The sequence below is a fragment of the Acaromyces ingoldii genome, assembly GCF_003144295.1.
Source record: "Acaromyces ingoldii strain MCA 4198 unplaced genomic scaffold FA10scaffold_4, whole genome shotgun sequence".
NCBI lineage: Eukaryota > Fungi > Basidiomycota > Exobasidiomycetes > Exobasidiales > Cryptobasidiaceae > Acaromyces > Acaromyces ingoldii.
This window is the reverse complement of record NW_020290250.1, coordinates 306,766-322,726: the sequence shown is the minus strand read 5'-3', so window position 1 is coordinate 322,726 and position 15,961 is coordinate 306,766. Positions and strand designations below refer to the sequence as shown.

The following is a 15,961-nucleotide window of genomic DNA, read 5'->3' as shown; positions in this document are numbered from 1 at the left end:
GACTCTCATGCTGGGCAATAGGTTAAGGATGAGCTTTTCGCGTAAAGTCACCAGAAGTTTTCAACCAGTCAGCAAGCATTTTCGGAAACGATAGGGACGTAGATTGTAGCTTGATGTACGTTAAAGATCACCTTGTATTAATTAAGTAAGGCTCTATAGTTAAGAGGTACAATACCACCTTCGGGTTATTTTATCAAATCCCCCTGCCTTGCAGGGCAATCTGAATCTGGTGGAGGCCCGGGTTCGAGTCCCGGTGGAGCCCTGGCTCCATCCACAGCCGCCTTATTTTTTTCGGCATCTTATCGAATCTTCTCTGTTGAGGGCTTGATGTGCTCATTGAGGTTTTGAGGAGTCACAAGTGCTCCCAGTCGTCCCTTGTCAGCCTCTTGCTCTCGAACATTGTCCTTTTTAGGAATAATGAACACCATATTGGGTCTTTCACGCGGTGCGATGAAGCCCCACCCATGCACTATGGCGGCCTGAACGTCTTTCTCCGGTACCAGTCACCCTTCCTCCTCACTGTCCCGACGCCGCTCTCTTTCCCTTTCCCGCCGGTTGAAGCTGATTTGGCTAGCCTCCTGATTAATTCTTGAGTAGATTGAACTATTTCACGGAAGTGGTGGGCCCATGCACGAAAGGGGTCCGCACGTCCGAGAATCGCTCATGAGCGCCACTACTTCCTTTTGTTCTTCGGTCGCACCAAGGCCTAAGCATGCCAGATAAATCTATTGAGAAGCTCGATTTCTTGCCACACCCGTCTTTTTTTCTCCTCTTCAATTTGGCCCTGACAACATTGCCGTTGAGCCAATACCCGACGGTGGCTACTACTGCAGACCACTTCATCAGCTGCAAGTACCAGGCAATTATGGCCAACAACCAGGCGTTCTACGTAAAAACCCAGGACAAAGAAACAGTCGTATCGACATCGGGGGCTTCGCACATTCAGCACTCCCGTCAGACTCCTCTCGGCCTGGACCAAAATTGCGTGACACTCACGAAGACACGTACCTTCCTCTCTGCTCCTACGCCCCACTCTGGACAACAGTCGCAGGACCCTTCGCACCCAGCCATCGACGACGGTAGCGTTCTCCTATGGTCCGTCGAGCACTACAATAGCATAAATACCGATAAATCGCTCAAGGATCTCGGCCTCGTCCCTCCCGAAGATCGCCTCATCTCTTCAGATATTCTTTTCTCTTCGGAAGCCATCACCGGAGCGGCCAGGTCTCCTCAAATGCTCTGCTACCAGGCCCCCTCGGGGTATATGACTGACCCATCCAGCTTGGATGCCAACCATGCCCATCTCTTGCTGCAACTTATCTCTCGATTTCCGGAGGAGCCGTACGTGGAGATCCTCTGCAAGGATGACTCTGTCCACTTTTCAATTGCCGACGACTTCGATCCTGCTTTGATTCGCACGGTCGACTGGGAAGTCCTCACGGGCGACAACGGTGAGCAGCGCGGCCTTCTGCTTTTCCAACCCGCTGGTATCGACATCCCTGCCTCTAGCTGGGTCGTCTCTTTGCAAGCAATTCCTCTCACCCAGGCTCTGGACGTCGATTTCTACAACCGGATCTTGGCACGCCTCGTCACTGATCACCACTTTCGATATCGTGTCGCTGAGGGTCAGATAGAACCGTCATTTGGTCCTACCTTTTCCCACTTGCAGGAAGTCTGGATCAAAACAAGGGTCAGCACGAAATCGAAGAAATCGTACTACGGCAACGTGGTTCGAATTATCGTCCACCTTTCCGCTCACAGTGACATACCAACAGAGGGCCTCCCAGAGGGTGTAGAGAACGCGGCTGGAATCGTCCCATTTTGGCCAGGTATCATTCCAATTGCCCTTCCATATTGCCCGCGACAGTACTTTCGCCTCTCCTACCGTGGTCGATATCCGTACTGTTCGATGGGTACGTGCGCAGCCGACCCTCACTCCCAGCATCTGACTGGTTCCTGTCCCTTCATCGTCTGCTCGACTTGCCGTTCGAAAGGCCACTTCTCTAGGAATTGTCCAACGTCTCACAAAAACGACGGAGGAGTCTCGTCCCTCGCATCTCAGGCCTGTTCTGCAATTGCGCTTGCCAATCGCGCATAGTATCGAAAAGAAGCCCCTACCAGCGACAAAAGACAAAAACGATCGGCATAGCTAGATACCCGAGTGTACGCGGGTCTCTCACGAAGTCCAAAACATTTCGATGCCTATTTCGCAGCCGAATACAAGGTTGTTTTCGACACTTAATACTGTACAGTGCGAGGAGCCTGAGGGTTTTCCTGCGGTCAAATTGCAATGGTAGTGCTAGTGTACAAGCCCAAGTGGACGCAGCAACACAGCCAGTGATAGTCACGAGGACGCGACGATCTCGCTCAATGCTCTCTTGACACTTTCCTCGTCGAATCTAGGCCGAGAAGCTGACAGCGTCGAGTTCGCGCAGATGCATTGGATGCCCATCGACTGAAGCTTGCTCTCGTCGACCTTGACTGAGCCATTCTTGAAGTAGACAACGTGTGTGACAAAGTCGCGAGGTTCGTACCCTTGGTCGCGATGGCGCGGGTAGAGGAGCAGGGCGCGGTAGATTACATCTATAAAGTCGACAGCGTCCAGACCCGCTGTCTCACGGTCGTGTGTCGTGTTGAGGAGCAACACCTTGTAGCGAAGCGACGGGCTGCTCTTGATGGCCCTTGCAACGCCTCTGAGCGCAAGGCAGGGCACGAGGCTGGTCCAGAGCGACCCGCAGGAGTAGACGAGCGTGGCGGCGTCATTGGATAAGCACGAGAGGAAGGCTGGATTCGGAGCCGGGTGCACCTCGTTTCGGTATGCGTTGACGTAGAAGACCCGCTCGATGGGGGCAGAGAGTGGCGGTGTGCCATCCTCATCGGACCCACCGTCGGTCTTTGAAAAGACAATGTTTCGGAGCTGGCGAGATTCGTTTTCACTCCGCCTTCTGGGCCGCCGCTTTCCGTGCCTTCGTGATACTCTTTGCACGTAGTCATCAACATCGTCGTCGTCGTCATCGGTCCCTGCTGCCTCGCTTCGATCGTCATCTATCTCGTCCTCTTCTTCCTCGTCGTCACTCCGCTCGTCCTCATCACCGCTTGGCTCTAAGCCGTCGCCAAAGGCACCGACGGTCAGTCTGCTGCTGCCAATCGGCCTCTGCTGCTGCTGCTGGTGCCGAATGCGCTGTATCGGGTCAAAGATGACGCTCTCTGCAGGGGTGGCAGGCCCTGTATGCGATGCTGATGTTCTTCCAGAGCTCGCCGATGTCTTTGTCGCCACGGCTGGATGACTAATTTCGCACTGTCCCACAATGGTCTCGCCGTTGGCAAGTTCTGCGGCAATGGTGGCGGTGTGGTTTGTATTGATGACAGGCAAGACCCTCGCACCGCCCAGCAGAGGGCTGTGGGACTGCGTCGTGACGCTAAAGAGGAAGATGGCGCTCTGAATGCTTCGGAAGAACTTCTGGGCCGCGGCGAGGAAGAAGTTGCCTATGGACCCGCCACGGAAGTTGAAGTTGCGGTGGGCACGACGGAGAATGTCGGCTTCGAAGTGGACAAGAAAGCCTGTGTGTCATGTCATGTTATCGTCAGCCACGATGAGCAACTCAACAAGAGAAGACAAAAACCGACCTCGTATGCATTCCTTTCTCTCGGGCTCGATGCCGCGCCAGAGCTTGTGTCGACCCTCGAGGATGTCCATCCACTCCTGCTTGATGTCCCTCGAGGAGCCCGTGGAGGGAAGTCGGTAGGCCAGCAGCCTGTGTATGGCGTCGTTTGATGACGGCAAGGGTCTTGATGACAAGTCACTGCCGTGACGGTGCTGTGCCGTCGCTGTCGTCACGGGTATCAACCTCACGAGGCGCGAGCGCAGGTCGCCGATCGAAGGACCGCCAAGTACGCGAATGATCTCGGACGAGGAGCCGCCGTTGTCGCTGATAGGCATAACAAACGTGGCCTCGGGTGTCGCGCCCACGAGGTCGTTGTATCCGCTGCCACCAGAGATGACAACGACTCTGCCGAGACTACTGCTTCCGCTGCTGTTACTGATGTGGCTGCCGACGCCTGCCTCTGTCGACAAAGTAGGAGCAAAAGGTTTTTCGTCGCTCGCAAGAGGCATGACATAGGCTTCCTGTGGCGTTGTGCCCTCGAGAGACAGCTGCTCCGTCCTTGCCGCAAACGCCTCGTCTTCGACCTCGCCTTCAAACAGGCGGCTGGGTCCAGCGACGGCCCTCGCTGTGGCTGGCCCTTCGAAGTCATCCAAGGCCCCACCCGGCTCCGGCGAGGGCACCCTGATTGGCGAAGGCAGGGTGCTGTTGCTCTTGGACACAGAGGGCGTGAGCCTCGGTGTGAGCTGATTAGCCATCCTCCCCTCACTTGGACAACAGTTTGTTCATGGGAAAGCAAGGCAACACCGAAGTCCGAGAATATGTCGTTGATCAGTGCGCGCTCTAAAAAAAGTTCATTTCTCCACGCGACGAGGCCTGCAGAAGAGAAGATTTGGGGTTGGCTAAGGCTGCATGCATCAGTTTATCAGCTTCCGGCTGCACCACAAACAACGACGACGACGACGAACATAGAGAAGAAGAAGGATGGCGACTCCCACTCCCGCGCAGCTGGATGGCCTCTCGGCGCCAAACCGCGAGGCCATACTGAGGCTGGCGTCGCTGCCTGCGACGCCTCGTCTGCCCGCCGCGATGCCGACAAAGGGCCAGGCGGCCGTGGCCGTGATCCTGTTCCAGACCCGCTCCACCTCGTGCGCCGTGCCGCCGACCGACGACAGCAGCGACATGGAGCCTGAGCTGCACGTCATATGCTCGACGCGGGCCATGCATCTCTCTTCGCATCCCGGACAGGCAAGCCTGCCTGGCGGCAAGGTCGACCGGAGCGACGTCGACCCGCAGTCGGGCCAGCTCGACGTGGCCATGACGGCCATTCGCGAGACGTGCGAGGAGGTTGGGCTCGATCCGCGTGCCCAGGAAGTCGGCGACTGCGTGCACCTCTACACGGCGCGGCCCTTTCTCAGCAAGACGGCGCTCCTCGTGCATCCCGTCATCTACTTTCTCCCGCCCCGCAGCGCATACAAAACGCTGTCCAGCCTCTCGCCCTCGCCCGACGAAGTGGACCTCGTGTGGAGCTACCCGCTGCGGGCGCTGCTGTCGAGCAAAATGCCCACGACGATCCCAGCTGCAGGCTCGTCTGCGTCGGAACGGCCGCTGTTTGCGCGGCTCTCAGACCCGTCTTCAGTAGACCGGCACCGCCCGCCGCAAGAGACATTTCGCACGTACAGCGACGTGCCCTGGCTCCTCGCAGGGCACTACCGCCTGCACCGCTTCCGCTCGCCGCACCAGCTCGTCAAGGGCCTCACTGCCGATGTGCTCATCCACTGTGCCAGCCTTGCCTATGACTGTCCGCCGCGCTATGCTGCCTTTTCGCCCGACCAGGCCAGCTGGGACGACTGCGTGGCCTACCTCGTCAAGAAGCGCCTCGCCGCCATCGCCGCCGCTGCCTCGGCCACCGTCAGCCAGCAGCGGCCCACGCCAAGGTGGGGCGATGGCGAGAGCGGCGATGCGTATGGCAGCATGGAAAAATTTGCCACGGTGCAGGGCCGCGATGACGATTACTTAGGAGAAGCAGCAGCAGAGGCCGAGGCAGCGATGGACAAGGCGCGCAAGAGGGACGAGGAGCTGGTGAGGCGCAGCAAGGAAGCTCCATGGCACATTGCAAACGGGAACGGCCACTATCCTTTGACAGAGGAGCAGCAGATCCAGGCTTGAATTGAGGGCGAAGGTAAAAACAAATAGAGAGTTGGGCATGGTATAGATTCATTCACTGGCATACTCCCTTTATGTACTGTATTTCTATCTCAAGATTAAACTAGGAAATGGGAAGTCTGTCGGTTACTTTTGCCCCTGCTCTTCGCCGGCACCGCTCATCGACGTAGCCGGCGTCGTCTCGCTCGTGGCTGGCGCCGTGCTCTGCGCCGACGCATCGGGGCTCTCGGTGGCGCTGACGCTGACGCTGGCGCTCTTCTCTGCGGCATTGACGCGCTTTGCAGCCTCCACAGCATCCTCGTCTGTAATGGCCTGCCTCGCCCTCGTCTCGTGCTCCCTCGTCCCGTCCTGGGCCACACCCGTAAAGTCCTGTGTAGGAGAGTCGCGGAGACAGCTCGAAGTGAGTGATAGAGAAGAGAAAAGGAAAGACAGAGAGGCATGACACGCACGAGGACCTGAGACCAGAAGTCGTCAAACTCGAACCGGTAGTTCCAGCGGCCGCCAAACTCGGCGTCGAGCTGCTCGACACTGACATAGTCTTGCAGTCCTGGGGGGTGCCGGAGCATGACAATCTTCTTGGCCGTGACGGGGTCGAGAAAGGGTGTGATTGCGGTGAAAAAAGCCGAGATGAACCAGTTGACGTTTACGATGAGCGCCTGGCCTAGCCGTTCCACGTAGTGATTCTGAAGGATGTTGAGCACGCCGCGAGACGTCGAGAAGGAGGGCGTGTTGGCCTGCGAGGCTGAGGCGTAGTCGATGAGCAGGCAGATCTTTTCTTGGCCGGGCGGGCAAAAGTCTGCCATGGACTCCTTCTGAGGTCAGAGAGAGCTGCCAAAGATACAGGAATCGAGTGTGCCAAGACCCACCTAGCGCTCGCTCGAGGCCCCAGACAAGGTATCTGATCTGACGCGGGCTCGGCTTGGTGTTCTCGCGGCCTGGCCGAAGGTAGAGGACGGGCCTGCCCTTGTTGTCGAAGCCACTCAGGACGTGCTTGCCTGTCTCGCCCTCGATGGCCACCTCTTCCGGCTTGATGAGCTCCGGCTTGTACTCTCTGCGCCAGCGCAACGTGTCCTGAAGGCACCGCATCAGACCCTGCATTCTCTCTCTCTCTACTATCTCACTCCTGATGGAAGCTCCAACTCACGGCAACCCTGCGCTTGGCGAGAGCCTCGTCAAATTTGCATGCGACGGCGTACCTTCGAGCTGTGCTCTCGTCCTCGATCCACCTCTTCTCCCAATTTTTGTACTCATCTTCTTCCGCCAGTTCCTTGTGCAATTCCTGCAGATGAGCAGCAATGGCCTCGATTGTCTGGCGCTGGCTGGCCGAAAGCTCTGGCAGCGCGTCGGGCCTGGCGTGGGGCATTGGCCGTGTGTGGATCATCGTCGTCTTGGCCTGCGCCGCCGACGCTGCCTGTGCATCTCCACTGGCTGCCGTCGCCTGCGACGCATTGCGGCGGAGGAAACGCGACATGGTTTGCAGTGCTTGCTAACTTTATCGCACCATCTTTGGCGGTTCTGAATCTTCAATCTCTCAGGCCATTCAGTGCCCGAATTCCGGGACTGAGAAGGGGAAGAAAAAAATCAGCGCGTGCGGTCCAGTCGTCTCATCGCTCCCTCAATTTCTTCGAGCAACAGCAGCAGCAGCAGCAGCAGCAGCAGCGCGATTAGTGTGTGGACGATGGCGCTCAGACCAGTCGTCTCGTCGCTCTTTGCGAGGAGCCTCGCCAGGCCGTCGTTGATTGCTGCCGTCGCCGCTCGACATGCTTCCACGTCCGCTCCTGCACCCGCCGCGAGGCCCATTCCGCCTCCTCGAGGTGAGCACCTCTGCCCCTCTTCTATGTTGATGCGCCCGATCTTGCTGCTAACGTCCCTCACCACAGGCAACCTTGCAACGCCCGCCGACTTCCTCCAGGCGATCAGCACCCCGCGGCGAGGCGACCTGCAGCAGGCCGTCTCAGGTCTGACGGGCGAAGACTGGAACGCCCTCTTTGGCCTCGATGGAACGCAGCTCAAGAGTGCAGGTGTGACCCCAAAGCAGCGCAGGTGCGAGCTTCCCTCTTTCTATGTCCTCTTGTTGCTTGCTCTCTGAAGCTGACGGTTGCTCTCCTTCACTCTCACACAGATTCGTCCTTTGGGCCCTGGAGAAATATCGGCAGGGCCACGACCCAAGCGACTTTGTCGTGGATCAGAAGCCAAAGAAAAAGGTCCGGGGATGGGGCCCACGGGTGCAAAAGGGGATTCGGGTCAGAGGCAGGAGGCGACCGGGGGAGAAGTAAAAAGGGCGTGTATGTGAAATCCAGGGTGCAGCAATGCGCCTGTCTGTGTATAAATACAAATGGTACACCATAAAACCGATCAAGTGACTCCTAATCCATGGTGAGAGAACAGAGAAAGAAGTGTGGAGCAGAGCAGAGAAGCAAGCACATCAAGCCATCTTGTCGCCGTCGACTTGCTTTTCGTTGTCGTCAGAAGTTCGCGAGAGGGGCGAAGTGGGGGCCGAGGAGAGAAAGAGGCCCATCCGGTCTCGGAGCAGCGAGACGTAGTAGCGGTGGATGACAAAGAGAAAGTGGATGCTGTGTGTGCGAATAAGAGTGAGCTTCCCCGGAACAATTATCAGGCCAGGAAAAGGGTAAAGGGTTGCACCCACCGAAGAGCCAGATAGATGAGACTGAAGACAAGAATGAGGGGCACGACCGTCGTTGCAAAGACCTCGTCGCAGTTTTCGCTCGCAAAGACATTGTCCATGAGGGCGTCCCACCAGACGGTGCCCACGTCTGCGGTCGACGCCGACGACTGGCCACGAGAAGCACGCCGGAAGAGGTTGTCGACAAACGAGGCAGCCGTGTTGCTGGCCGAGGGCGGCGAGGGGCCGAGAGAGAGGCTGTGGGCAGCCATCCTTGAGGATGACGGCGACGACGACGAGGCAGGAGGGCCACCGCCGCGGAAGAAGGCCAGAAGCGCATGGATCTCGCCCGATGACACCTGGTCGCATGCCAGTGCGCGCACCTCGGGATAGGTGGCCAGCAGCGAGAGCGAGAGGAGCGAGAGGGCGCAAAGAAAGACGTCCAAGAAGGAAGCCAGGACAAAGATGCGCGTCGACAAGAGGTGATGCTGGAATGGAGTGGTCAAGTCAGCATAAAGCTTCATGTTGTCTTTTTCTTTTCCCTCTCCTCTCACCTTGGCGGCACCAAAGATGCCAAAAGCGCAGGCAATGGCACTCAAGGCGGCATACCCTCGCATCAGCCTTGCTAGCGTCTTGGCGGCCTCCCAGCTCCGTCGCTCCTCATCCTGGCTTTGTTCGTCTGCTGGATTGCCATTTCGGGGCGATGAGGTGGACAGCAGGTTGAACCATCGGCCGTCTTCCTGCAGCGACGACCAGTAGGAGCCTGCGGCGGCCTCGTTCGACAAAGACGACACAGATGCTAGGAGCGTCGGCGACGACGATGATGAAGTCGACGACGGTGATGATATCGAGGAGGACGTTGGTGGAGAAGAGAGCACGGGTGTCGATGGGAGGCGTTTGGGCACGTCGGGGAACGATTCTTGAAGCGACTTGAGGTGCGAGAATGTCTGGAGGTGGGCAACGAGGCCGAGTAGTGCCAGGAGCAGCGTCGCTGTCCGCGGCGAGATGAAGCCGAGGCAGCTGCCCCCTGGCCGTGATCGTGATCGGGGTGTCATGATCATCTTTTCTCTCTTTTGACCGCTGCCGCCGCCGTCGTCAAACGAAGGAGTGGATTGTCGAGGAGCGTTGATGTTGATGGCCAAGAGGAGCTTCAATCATAGCTGACATACTACTACGACTGATCCGGGCCGTCGTTGCATAGTGGACCCCTACGATCCACATAATCATTAATCGCCCGCACCTAAGCAACCTGCACGGGCGAAGCAACAGTCTGGAAATGCCGCGGAAAGCGAAAATCCGAAAGAAAGAGAAAAAAATTCAAAAAAAATAAAAGGGGGAACGTAAACACCGCTGCTCTTGGCACGGCTCGAGCGAGCCGAAGGTTGGACGCATGCATGCAAGACTCTGTCAGTTTCCCACTACTACTAGTCAGCTAGATCGACACAAGTCACACGACCCGTGCCAGGGCAAGCGCTGTCATGAACATGTCATTAAGCACACGTATCGATCAAGCTCCCTAGCTGCTGCTGCTCTTCATCATCTTGTTCTTCTTCTCCTCCGCCTCGGGCGTGTACTCTAGCGGCTGCTCGACGTCTGCCGCGGCATTCTCGCCTGAGCTCGGAGACGCGTCGCGTGAGATCGAGGCCGCAAAGGGGCTCTTCATCCTCAGCTTCTCGCCCTTAAAGTAGAGGACGAAGGTGACTGAAGGTAATGACCAAATCATCGAATCATCAGTGGATGGAGAAGAAAAGGATGAGGAGAAGCGGATGCATACTGGGAAGGAGGAGGATGGCTAGGAAAGCGAGCAGGCTTGTCGCCCATTCGTAGCCAAGCCGGTGGTACATCTGATTGGCAAAGAGGGGAAACCCTGCCCCGCAGAGGTTTCTCACGAGACCGACGCCGGCCAAAGCACTGGCGGACCAGATGCCGTAAGAGTCAACGACAAACTCGTATGTGGCGAGGATCTGGGCTACTGTCAGACTTCAACGTGCCCCTCTTCCACTCTCAACATGACTCACCAAGGTATAGAAACTCCAGCCCCACAGTACGCAGGCGAGGATACTTTGAGCAGAGTTGGGTTGCGTTTCAGCTAAGAAGAAGATGAGATCGATCATGACACTTACGGCACAATCCAATGCACACTCGGTAACGATGTCCAGGCGAACCAGAAGAGGCTGATTGGCAGAGTCACCGCAGCAATCATGGCAGTGCGAACACGGGCTTCGGGCACAACAGCATGCTGGTCTGCAGGACCCGCCACAGCGGCGACTCGTCGCTGGAAGAAGCGCTCTTGAAAGAGGATGTGGGTAAGTGGGCCAATGGATATGCCTGTTGAGTGAGAAGAGGGAGAATTAGAGGCGAGACCAAGAAGCAATGGATACAGCCTTATCACTGACCAACCACAATACCGAGAAACGCCAGACCCGTCTCTAGTGTATTGAACCTGTGCTGAGAAAAGACGAGGGAAAGCGCATCGTTGAAGAGAAAGCTGATGCCGTAGAGAAAGCCATTGTAGGCGGCGGCAAACCTGTTCGCGGGTGGACTAGGTGAGCTCTCATCTTGCTATTCGAGTAGCCGACCCTGACTGACATGACGATGGGCTCGGTGGAGAGAAAGCGAAAGGGCCTAGTCATTGTCCTTTGGAGGAGATCTCTCGCTAAATTGGACGCCGTTAGCTCCTTTCGCATCTCCTTTGGCCTCGTCTCCCCTAGTATCAAGAGCGTGGCCGACATGAGGAGCCAGAAGCCTCCTGCTATCCCGAGCAGGGCCCAAAAGACATCGCGCCAGCCTCGACTTTGAGCTATGGTGCTGAAGAGAAAATAGCCTAAAGGAGAGCCACAAGTGGCTGCCCAGAGGAACCAAGCCATCGCTTTGCCCGTGTGTCGACGCGGAAATAGGTCTGCTATGGTACCGCCCAGATTCGCTGGAGATGCAGATCAGGAGAGTCAGACTACTGTCTTCATACGCGATAGCCTAAAACGTAGTCACCAATTGTGCAGCTTGCAGTCAATCCTCCAAGGACACGAAAGACGAGGAATGCACCCAAGTTCGGCGCGAGGGCTGTTCCGAGCAACCAAGCAAGCAAGGTACCATAGGACACGATGTAGACTGGCGAGCGTCCAAAGTACTACATGGACCGTGTGGAGGTATCAGTCATAGAGAAGGCGCTGGTGAGAATGGACCCAAGGCTCACCTCTGAGAGCGGAGCCAGGAACATTGGGCCCAAGGCAAGACCTAAGACGTACAAGCTGAGGCCCAGCGTCGTCACCTCGGCGCTTGTTCCAAAGTCTTTCTGGAACTTCTTCTGGGCTGGCGAAAAGCAGGATGCGCCCCACGACACGGAGAGATCGATGAGGTAGATGGGCACTAGCAGAGCCCACTTGCGCCAAGTCGGCCAGTCGCGAGCCGATTCGTAGCGCGTCATCGTCGCCTGTCCAGTCAGAAGAAGTAAAGATGTAATGGTAGTGAAAAGCGTATCTTTCCGTCCAGGGGCCCCCTCCTGATATGAAGCAAGAATTAGCGCCAATTTCTGCACCCTGCGATCGCGAGATTAGCTGGGATGGGATTTTCCCGGCGGCACGGAACAACCCAGATCTTGCGATATTCCCGAAACAGTGGTTCGGTGACTACTTTCTTCCCCAAGGCTCGGCTTACTAAAACCTTCTGGCCAATCATCTTCTGTCTGAAGCATCATTCATCCTCAGTCTGCAGGAATGCCCGGAGTAGTTATGGATACAGCAACAGGCAGATTGGCGGAAGGATTAGAAGAGCAGATATCAGAAAGGAGAGCCCTAGATTAAATAGGATACAGAGAAGCCGTGCTCCTTGACCATGTCGTGCCAGTCGACTGAGCGGCCATCGGAGTCGGTAAGCTGCCAGAGCTTTTTTATGTAGGTCACATTGTCTTGGAGGACTCGTCTGCGACAGCCCTCGTTAGTACATACGCACCCTTGAAGGGAAACGGCAGAGAAATTCAACTCACTCTTGACCGATTGAGCCAAGGTTGAGGAGGCAGATCTCCCGATGCTCGTGCGTAATTGCGACAGTCGCCGCGAGGAACCAAACCATGGACATGTCGATTGTGTCAAGCTTGTCATCGTCCATGTATGGCGCCAGTGATGCAAGGTTGGTCGCGCTTTCCTCCGCCCGAGCCTTTGCTTGTCTGGCTGCCGGAATACCTGCGCCTCGCCAATCCCCTGTCGATTTGGGCGTATTGAACTGCATCATTTCGGATAGCTTGATAATTTGCTCAAGTGAGTGTTGAACTTTCTTTGCCATGCAGCCCAGTCGGTAGACGACCTGATAAAGGTGGATAAAAACGGCCTCGCGCCACATCTCGTGGAGCCCAAACGTTCGCAACCTCGACGTGCTAGTCTCGTCCCGCGAGACGTCGACCTGAGCTGCCTAGAAGAGAGAAATTATTCGCCTCTTTTTGCGAACCGCATAGGAGACTAAGAGTGGCTCACCAGAATATTTGTCTCTATCCACTTGGCTCTTTCCTCGAACTCGGCCGACCCTCTGACCATCTTGCCCTCTTCACAATCTGCACCCATGTCGTTGATGTACTTGAGGCAGATGAGGAGCTTGATGGAGAGGCTCGAAACATAATCGAAGTCGAAGTGAGGCGCCGTCAGGCGGTCTTGCTCCAGGAGGGGCGAAATGCGGTGATTTGGATCTGCATCAAAGACCGCAGACCTTGTGCCTCGTACGGTGCAGCCGTCAACGATGTCGGTCAACGCAAGACCTTGAATGAGGAAAGAGAGAATGGTGCCTGAGTCCTCGGTGGCGAGGAGATAGGGCACATCGATCTTGAGCTCTGCAATCTGATTCAGGATGCAAGCTTAGCTTCATCCTTGCCTTTGATAATGGGGACTTTGGAACTAAGGCTCACTAGCTTCTGAACGTCCGGCTCGAATTCACGACACTCTTTGGCGCCTTTTAAGCACATCTAGAGCCGCAATGAGAGACTACGTCAATATTCCATCTGACGCAAGTGATCACTATTCGTGACTTACTGCTGTGGCCCGTAGATCGAAAAGTGCCACAAGTCGTGCTTCAAGGTTGCTTGAAGTGCTATTGGCTCGAAATTCGCGACACGAGAACTCGTACCAGGCGTGGGCAAATTGGGAGCTGTTCCAGATCGAAGAGGCCGACTTGCCGTCCGCGGAACTGAAAGTGCTCTGCCTCTCGGCTGTTCTAGGACCAAACATTACTCGCTGCTGCGGCCGTTCTTGTTGCTGCTGCTGCTCTGCTCTATTCTCCTGTGGCGAAGGCGGCGGTGATGGTTCCTTTCTGGGTCCTTCGGGTTTCGAGGAAGGAAAGACAAATGAAGCAGGTGTCTGGCTGGACCTAGAGTCGATTCCTTGTGCCTTTTGTATCTGTCGCTGGCATAGATCGTGATACGCCAGACAGGAGGCGACCATGGCGGACTTGCACAATTTGCTTGACTTCACAATTTTCATGATGTGGTCGATGAGAGCGCCGTGACTCTCGGGGTCAGTCACATCCCCTATGCTTCGCCAGAGCTTCTCGTCTGAATCGGAGCATTAGAGGGTTTGAGGGAACCATTTTGGTGATGAGGAAGGAGAATATGTTCACTCACAAAAGCCGCTGTACTTGGTCAACATGTCGTCGAGATCTTGAGATTCCACTAATCGCCCGATGTTGCTGCTGCTCCATGGTACGGATGATTTCTCACCACCTTCCGTCAAAGCGGGACCGTCCCCCACGGTCCTCTTCCTTTTCGGCCGTTGCGGCTGTGCCGGCAATTGCCCTTCTTGTTCCTGGGTGGACTTGTAAGCTGAGTGTACCGTCTGCCCTGGCTGTTGCGAAGAGGGCTCAACGACAAAAGAGGGCGAGGGTGACAAGACGGTCCTTGAGCCTAGAATGCTCGGATCTGTCTCGGGCGAGGCCATCTGACTGTCAAGCCATTGAGAGTTGCTGCAGTCTCCATCCATGAGGAGTGGGGCGGTCAGATCCATAAAGTCATCGAAAAACTCGTCGAGCCAGGCGTTGCGAGACAAGATTTGCTCGAAAGACACGCCAGCCTGAATTGTCGGCTGCTGCCATTGAAATGGTGCTGTTTGTTGATATACAATCGGCTGTTGCGCTTGTTGGTGTTGAACTTGTTGTTGTTGTTGTTGTTGTTGCTGCTGCTGCTGCTGTTGCTGTGGCTCCTGAGACAGCATGGACTGCTGCTGATTGGAATCCGAGACCTGCTGCGGTTCCATGAACAAGGGCACTTGCGACACCTTTGATTGCTGCGGAAACGGCGGAAACGTGTAAGAGCCGCTTTGGAATGGGGCGGAGGGATGGCCCGACGTCTCCGGGCTCGAAAACATAGCAGAGGCTTGTGAGGCCAGCGGTGGCATCGATACTGACACAGATGACGAAGACGAGGACGAAGTCATGGACAGAAGAGATGAAGTAGAGCCCCGATTTGCATGCAAGCCATTGTGCCGGTGGTTGCTGCTATTGCTGCTGCTGCTATTGCCGCCCGTCTCTCGATGGAATTTGCCGGTATTTGGCAGGGCCAGAGCATGATTGGAGGTCGGAGACGGGCGATTGCATGTCTGTCTTCTCACATGACAGGCGCTGCAGCCCGTGAACCCATCTGCCCAGGTTTGAAAATCCTCTGGACACTTTTTCCTTCGTCCTCGGCAGGTCCTGGCGATGAGAAACAACGGTAAGGGCGTCATGTGGTACACTTGGCAACAGAGAGCTCTCCGGAGTAGACTCACAGACATCCTTGCTTGGACCTCTTCTCATCCACACGACGCCTTTGAGGCGGCGAAGGGGACGAAGAGCTCAGATTCATCGTCGGAGGAGGGGCAGATGATGAATTTGCAGAAGGGCGGGGCCCTCTACGCAGGAAGGAAGATGTCTGCCTTTTTCTTCGTTCCGTGGTCGGAAGCCTAGATCTCAAGCATGAAGCAACATGCCCGATGTTCGATCCCGGGCGCCGAGCTAGTCAAACACTTGCACTGAAAGGTGACAGGGCAGCACCAGCTCTCGCAGCTGGATGCAAATATTGATGTAGGCATGCACTTTTAGCGCTCCACCTCGGGTTTCCATTGCTCAAGCCACGAAAAGGGAAGACATGCATCATCTGCCATTTGATCGAAAACAAAATTTTTGGACCGCCCAGGGTGAGTCTTCTTCTTCACGTGGCTGTGCCGAATCGTCGAATCGCCGGACGTGCGAAACGCGGATGCTGAGACAGGACATTAATTGCGTCCAGCATCTCTTTACTTTTCCTACGGTCTGGAGTCTCTCCAGCCCAAGCCCCATGCAGTCTTTGACTTCTATCTCTGCCCCTTGCCCTGTAAGAGGGCGTGGACATTACATGCAGTGTGCCTTGACTATTCACATTCCTAGGCACTTTTCTTCATGCGAGACCACGCGGAAGCTTCTCTCGCGCTGTGGCGATGCCGGCGATTCACCGTCACCAACTGTCGGGTGTCAGGGGAGTATACACTGCTAGGGTGCTAGCAAACGGTGCTGTGCCATCTGTCCACTGTTGCCCCTTGATTACCGCTGTCCCGACGTACGAGAAGGTGCTTACTATCAA

The 15,961-nt window shown here is 56.1% G+C and overlaps 8 protein-coding genes and 1 non-coding gene across 9 annotated transcripts; 4 read left to right on the top strand and 5 right to left on the bottom strand.

Annotated features, from left to right (window-relative positions):
* The first annotated feature begins 149 nt into the window (after positions 1-149).
* Positions 150-262, top strand: FA10DRAFT_t37. The gene has a single exon. It is a non-coding gene; the product is annotated as a tRNA-Pro (tRNA).
* Positions 263-865: 603 nt separating this feature from the next.
* Positions 866-1,796, top strand: FA10DRAFT_302374 (hypothetical protein; the record flags this gene model as incomplete). The annotated part of the gene is made up of 2 exons (XM_025525107.1): positions 866-1,690; positions 1,776-1,796. The coding sequence occupies 2 exons, from the start codon at positions 866-868 to the stop codon at positions 1,794-1,796; spliced, it is 846 nt and encodes a 281-aa protein (XP_025376183.1).
* A 548-nt stretch (positions 1,797-2,344) lies between these two features.
* Positions 2,345-4,114, bottom strand: FA10DRAFT_232203 (UPF0052-domain-containing protein; the record flags this gene model as incomplete). The annotated part of the gene is made up of 2 exons (XM_025518894.1): positions 2,345-3,561; positions 3,628-4,114. The coding sequence occupies 2 exons, from the start codon at positions 4,112-4,114 to the stop codon at positions 2,345-2,347; spliced, it is 1,704 nt and encodes a 567-aa protein (XP_025376182.1).
* Positions 4,115-4,543: 429 nt separating this feature from the next.
* Positions 4,544-5,965, top strand: FA10DRAFT_134000 (hypothetical protein). Its single transcript, XM_025517997.1, has one exon. The coding sequence runs from the start codon at positions 4,587-4,589 to the stop codon at positions 5,769-5,771; it is 1,185 nt and encodes a 394-aa protein (XP_025376181.1). The 5' UTR covers positions 4,544-4,586; the 3' UTR covers positions 5,772-5,965.
* Positions 5,895-7,239, bottom strand: FA10DRAFT_260894 (CRAL/TRIO domain-containing protein; the record flags this gene model as incomplete). Its single annotated transcript, XM_025520052.1, has 4 exons — positions 5,895-6,137; positions 6,218-6,543; positions 6,635-6,839; positions 6,913-7,239. 4 exons carry the CDS (start codon positions 7,237-7,239, stop codon positions 5,895-5,897), a joined length of 1,101 nt encoding a protein of 366 aa, XP_025376180.1.
* A 143-nt stretch (positions 7,240-7,382) lies between these two features.
* Positions 7,383-8,213, top strand: FA10DRAFT_133996 (hypothetical protein). Its single transcript, XM_025517996.1, has 3 exons — positions 7,383-7,582; positions 7,649-7,811; positions 7,891-8,213. The coding sequence occupies exons 1-3, from the start codon at positions 7,447-7,449 to the stop codon at positions 8,042-8,044; spliced, it is 453 nt and encodes a 150-aa protein (XP_025376179.1). The 5' UTR covers positions 7,383-7,446; the 3' UTR covers positions 8,045-8,213.
* Positions 8,048-9,673, bottom strand: FA10DRAFT_302370 (hypothetical protein). The gene is made up of 3 exons (XM_025525106.1): positions 8,946-9,673; positions 8,416-8,879; positions 8,048-8,341 (listed from the first exon to the last, which is right to left on the bottom strand). Exons 1-3 carry the CDS (start codon positions 9,450-9,452, stop codon positions 8,194-8,196), a joined length of 1,119 nt encoding a protein of 372 aa, XP_025376178.1. The 5' UTR covers positions 9,453-9,673; the 3' UTR covers positions 8,048-8,193.
* Positions 9,674-9,899: 226 nt separating this feature from the next.
* FA10DRAFT_252999 (MFS general substrate transporter) lies at positions 9,900-11,881 on the bottom strand. The gene is made up of 8 exons (XM_025519675.1): positions 11,585-11,881; positions 11,380-11,518; positions 10,981-11,314; positions 10,788-10,918; positions 10,515-10,719; positions 10,410-10,452; positions 10,166-10,355; positions 9,900-10,092 (listed from the first exon to the last, which is right to left on the bottom strand). Exons 1-8 carry the CDS (start codon positions 11,813-11,815, stop codon positions 9,908-9,910), a joined length of 1,458 nt encoding a protein of 485 aa, XP_025376177.1. The 5' UTR covers positions 11,816-11,881; the 3' UTR covers positions 9,900-9,907.
* Positions 11,882-11,988: 107 nt separating this feature from the next.
* On the bottom strand, positions 11,989-15,397 carry FA10DRAFT_302368 (hypothetical protein). Its single transcript, XM_025525105.1, has 7 exons — positions 15,132-15,397; positions 13,994-15,057; positions 13,407-13,924; positions 13,283-13,339; positions 12,858-13,214; positions 12,374-12,795; positions 11,989-12,309 (listed from the first exon to the last, which is right to left on the bottom strand). Exons 1-7 carry the CDS (start codon positions 15,206-15,208, stop codon positions 12,183-12,185), a joined length of 2,622 nt encoding a protein of 873 aa, XP_025376176.1. The 5' UTR covers positions 15,209-15,397; the 3' UTR covers positions 11,989-12,182.
* Positions 15,398-15,961: the final 564 nt, after the last annotated feature.

What these genes read in the sequence shown, in the direction of transcription:
- FA10DRAFT_134000 (XM_025517997.1), top strand. Translation starts at nt 4,587, where the DNA reads ATGGCGACTCCCACTCCCGCGCAGCTGGATGGCCTCTCGGCGCCAAAC.
- FA10DRAFT_133996 (XM_025517996.1), top strand. Translation starts at nt 7,447, where the DNA reads ATGGCGCTCAGACCAGTCGTCTCGTCGCTCTTTGCGAGGAGCCTCGCC. An exon ending in GCCCATTCCGCCTCCTCGAG is followed by an intron (nt 7,583 to 7,648) that starts GTGAGCACCTCT and finishes CCCTCACCACAG; the next exon opens with GCAACCTTGCAACGCCCGCC. An exon ending in GTGACCCCAAAGCAGCGCAG is followed by an intron (nt 7,812 to 7,890) that starts GTGCGAGCTTCC and finishes ACTCTCACACAG; the next exon opens with ATTCGTCCTTTGGGCCCTGG.
- FA10DRAFT_302370 (XM_025525106.1), bottom strand. Translation starts at nt 9,452, where the DNA reads ATGATCATGACACCCCGATCACGATCACGGCCAGGGGGCAGCTGCCTC. An exon ending in GCATCTTTGGTGCCGCCAAG is followed by an intron (nt 8,880 to 8,945) that starts GTGAGAGGAGAG and finishes ACTCCATTCCAG; the next exon opens with CATCACCTCTTGTCGACGCG. An exon ending in CTCATCTATCTGGCTCTTCG is followed by an intron (nt 8,342 to 8,415) that starts GTGGGTGCAACC and finishes TCGCACACACAG; the next exon opens with CATCCACTTTCTCTTTGTCA.
- FA10DRAFT_252999 (XM_025519675.1), bottom strand. Translation starts at nt 11,815, where the DNA reads ATGACGCGCTACGAATCGGCTCGCGACTGGCCGACTTGGCGCAAGTGG. An exon ending in GCTGGAGTTTCTATACCTTG is followed by an intron (nt 10,356 to 10,409) that starts GTGAGTCATGTT and finishes ACAGTAGCCCAG; the next exon opens with ATCCTCGCCACATACGAGTT. An exon ending in AGCCATCCTCCTCCTTCCCA is followed by an intron (nt 10,093 to 10,165) that starts GTATGCATCCGC and finishes CATTACCTTCAG; the next exon opens with TCACCTTCGTCCTCTACTTT.
- FA10DRAFT_302368 (XM_025525105.1), bottom strand. Translation starts at nt 15,208, where the DNA reads ATGAATCTGAGCTCTTCGTCCCCTTCGCCGCCTCAAAGGCGTCGTGTG. An exon ending in TCGATCTACGGGCCACAGCA is followed by an intron (nt 13,340 to 13,406) that starts GTAAGTCACGAA and finishes TTGCGGCTCTAG; the next exon opens with ATGTGCTTAAAAGGCGCCAA. An exon ending in GGATAGAGACAAATATTCTG is followed by an intron (nt 12,796 to 12,857) that starts GTGAGCCACTCT and finishes TCTCTCTTCTAG; the next exon opens with GCAGCTCAGGTCGACGTCTC.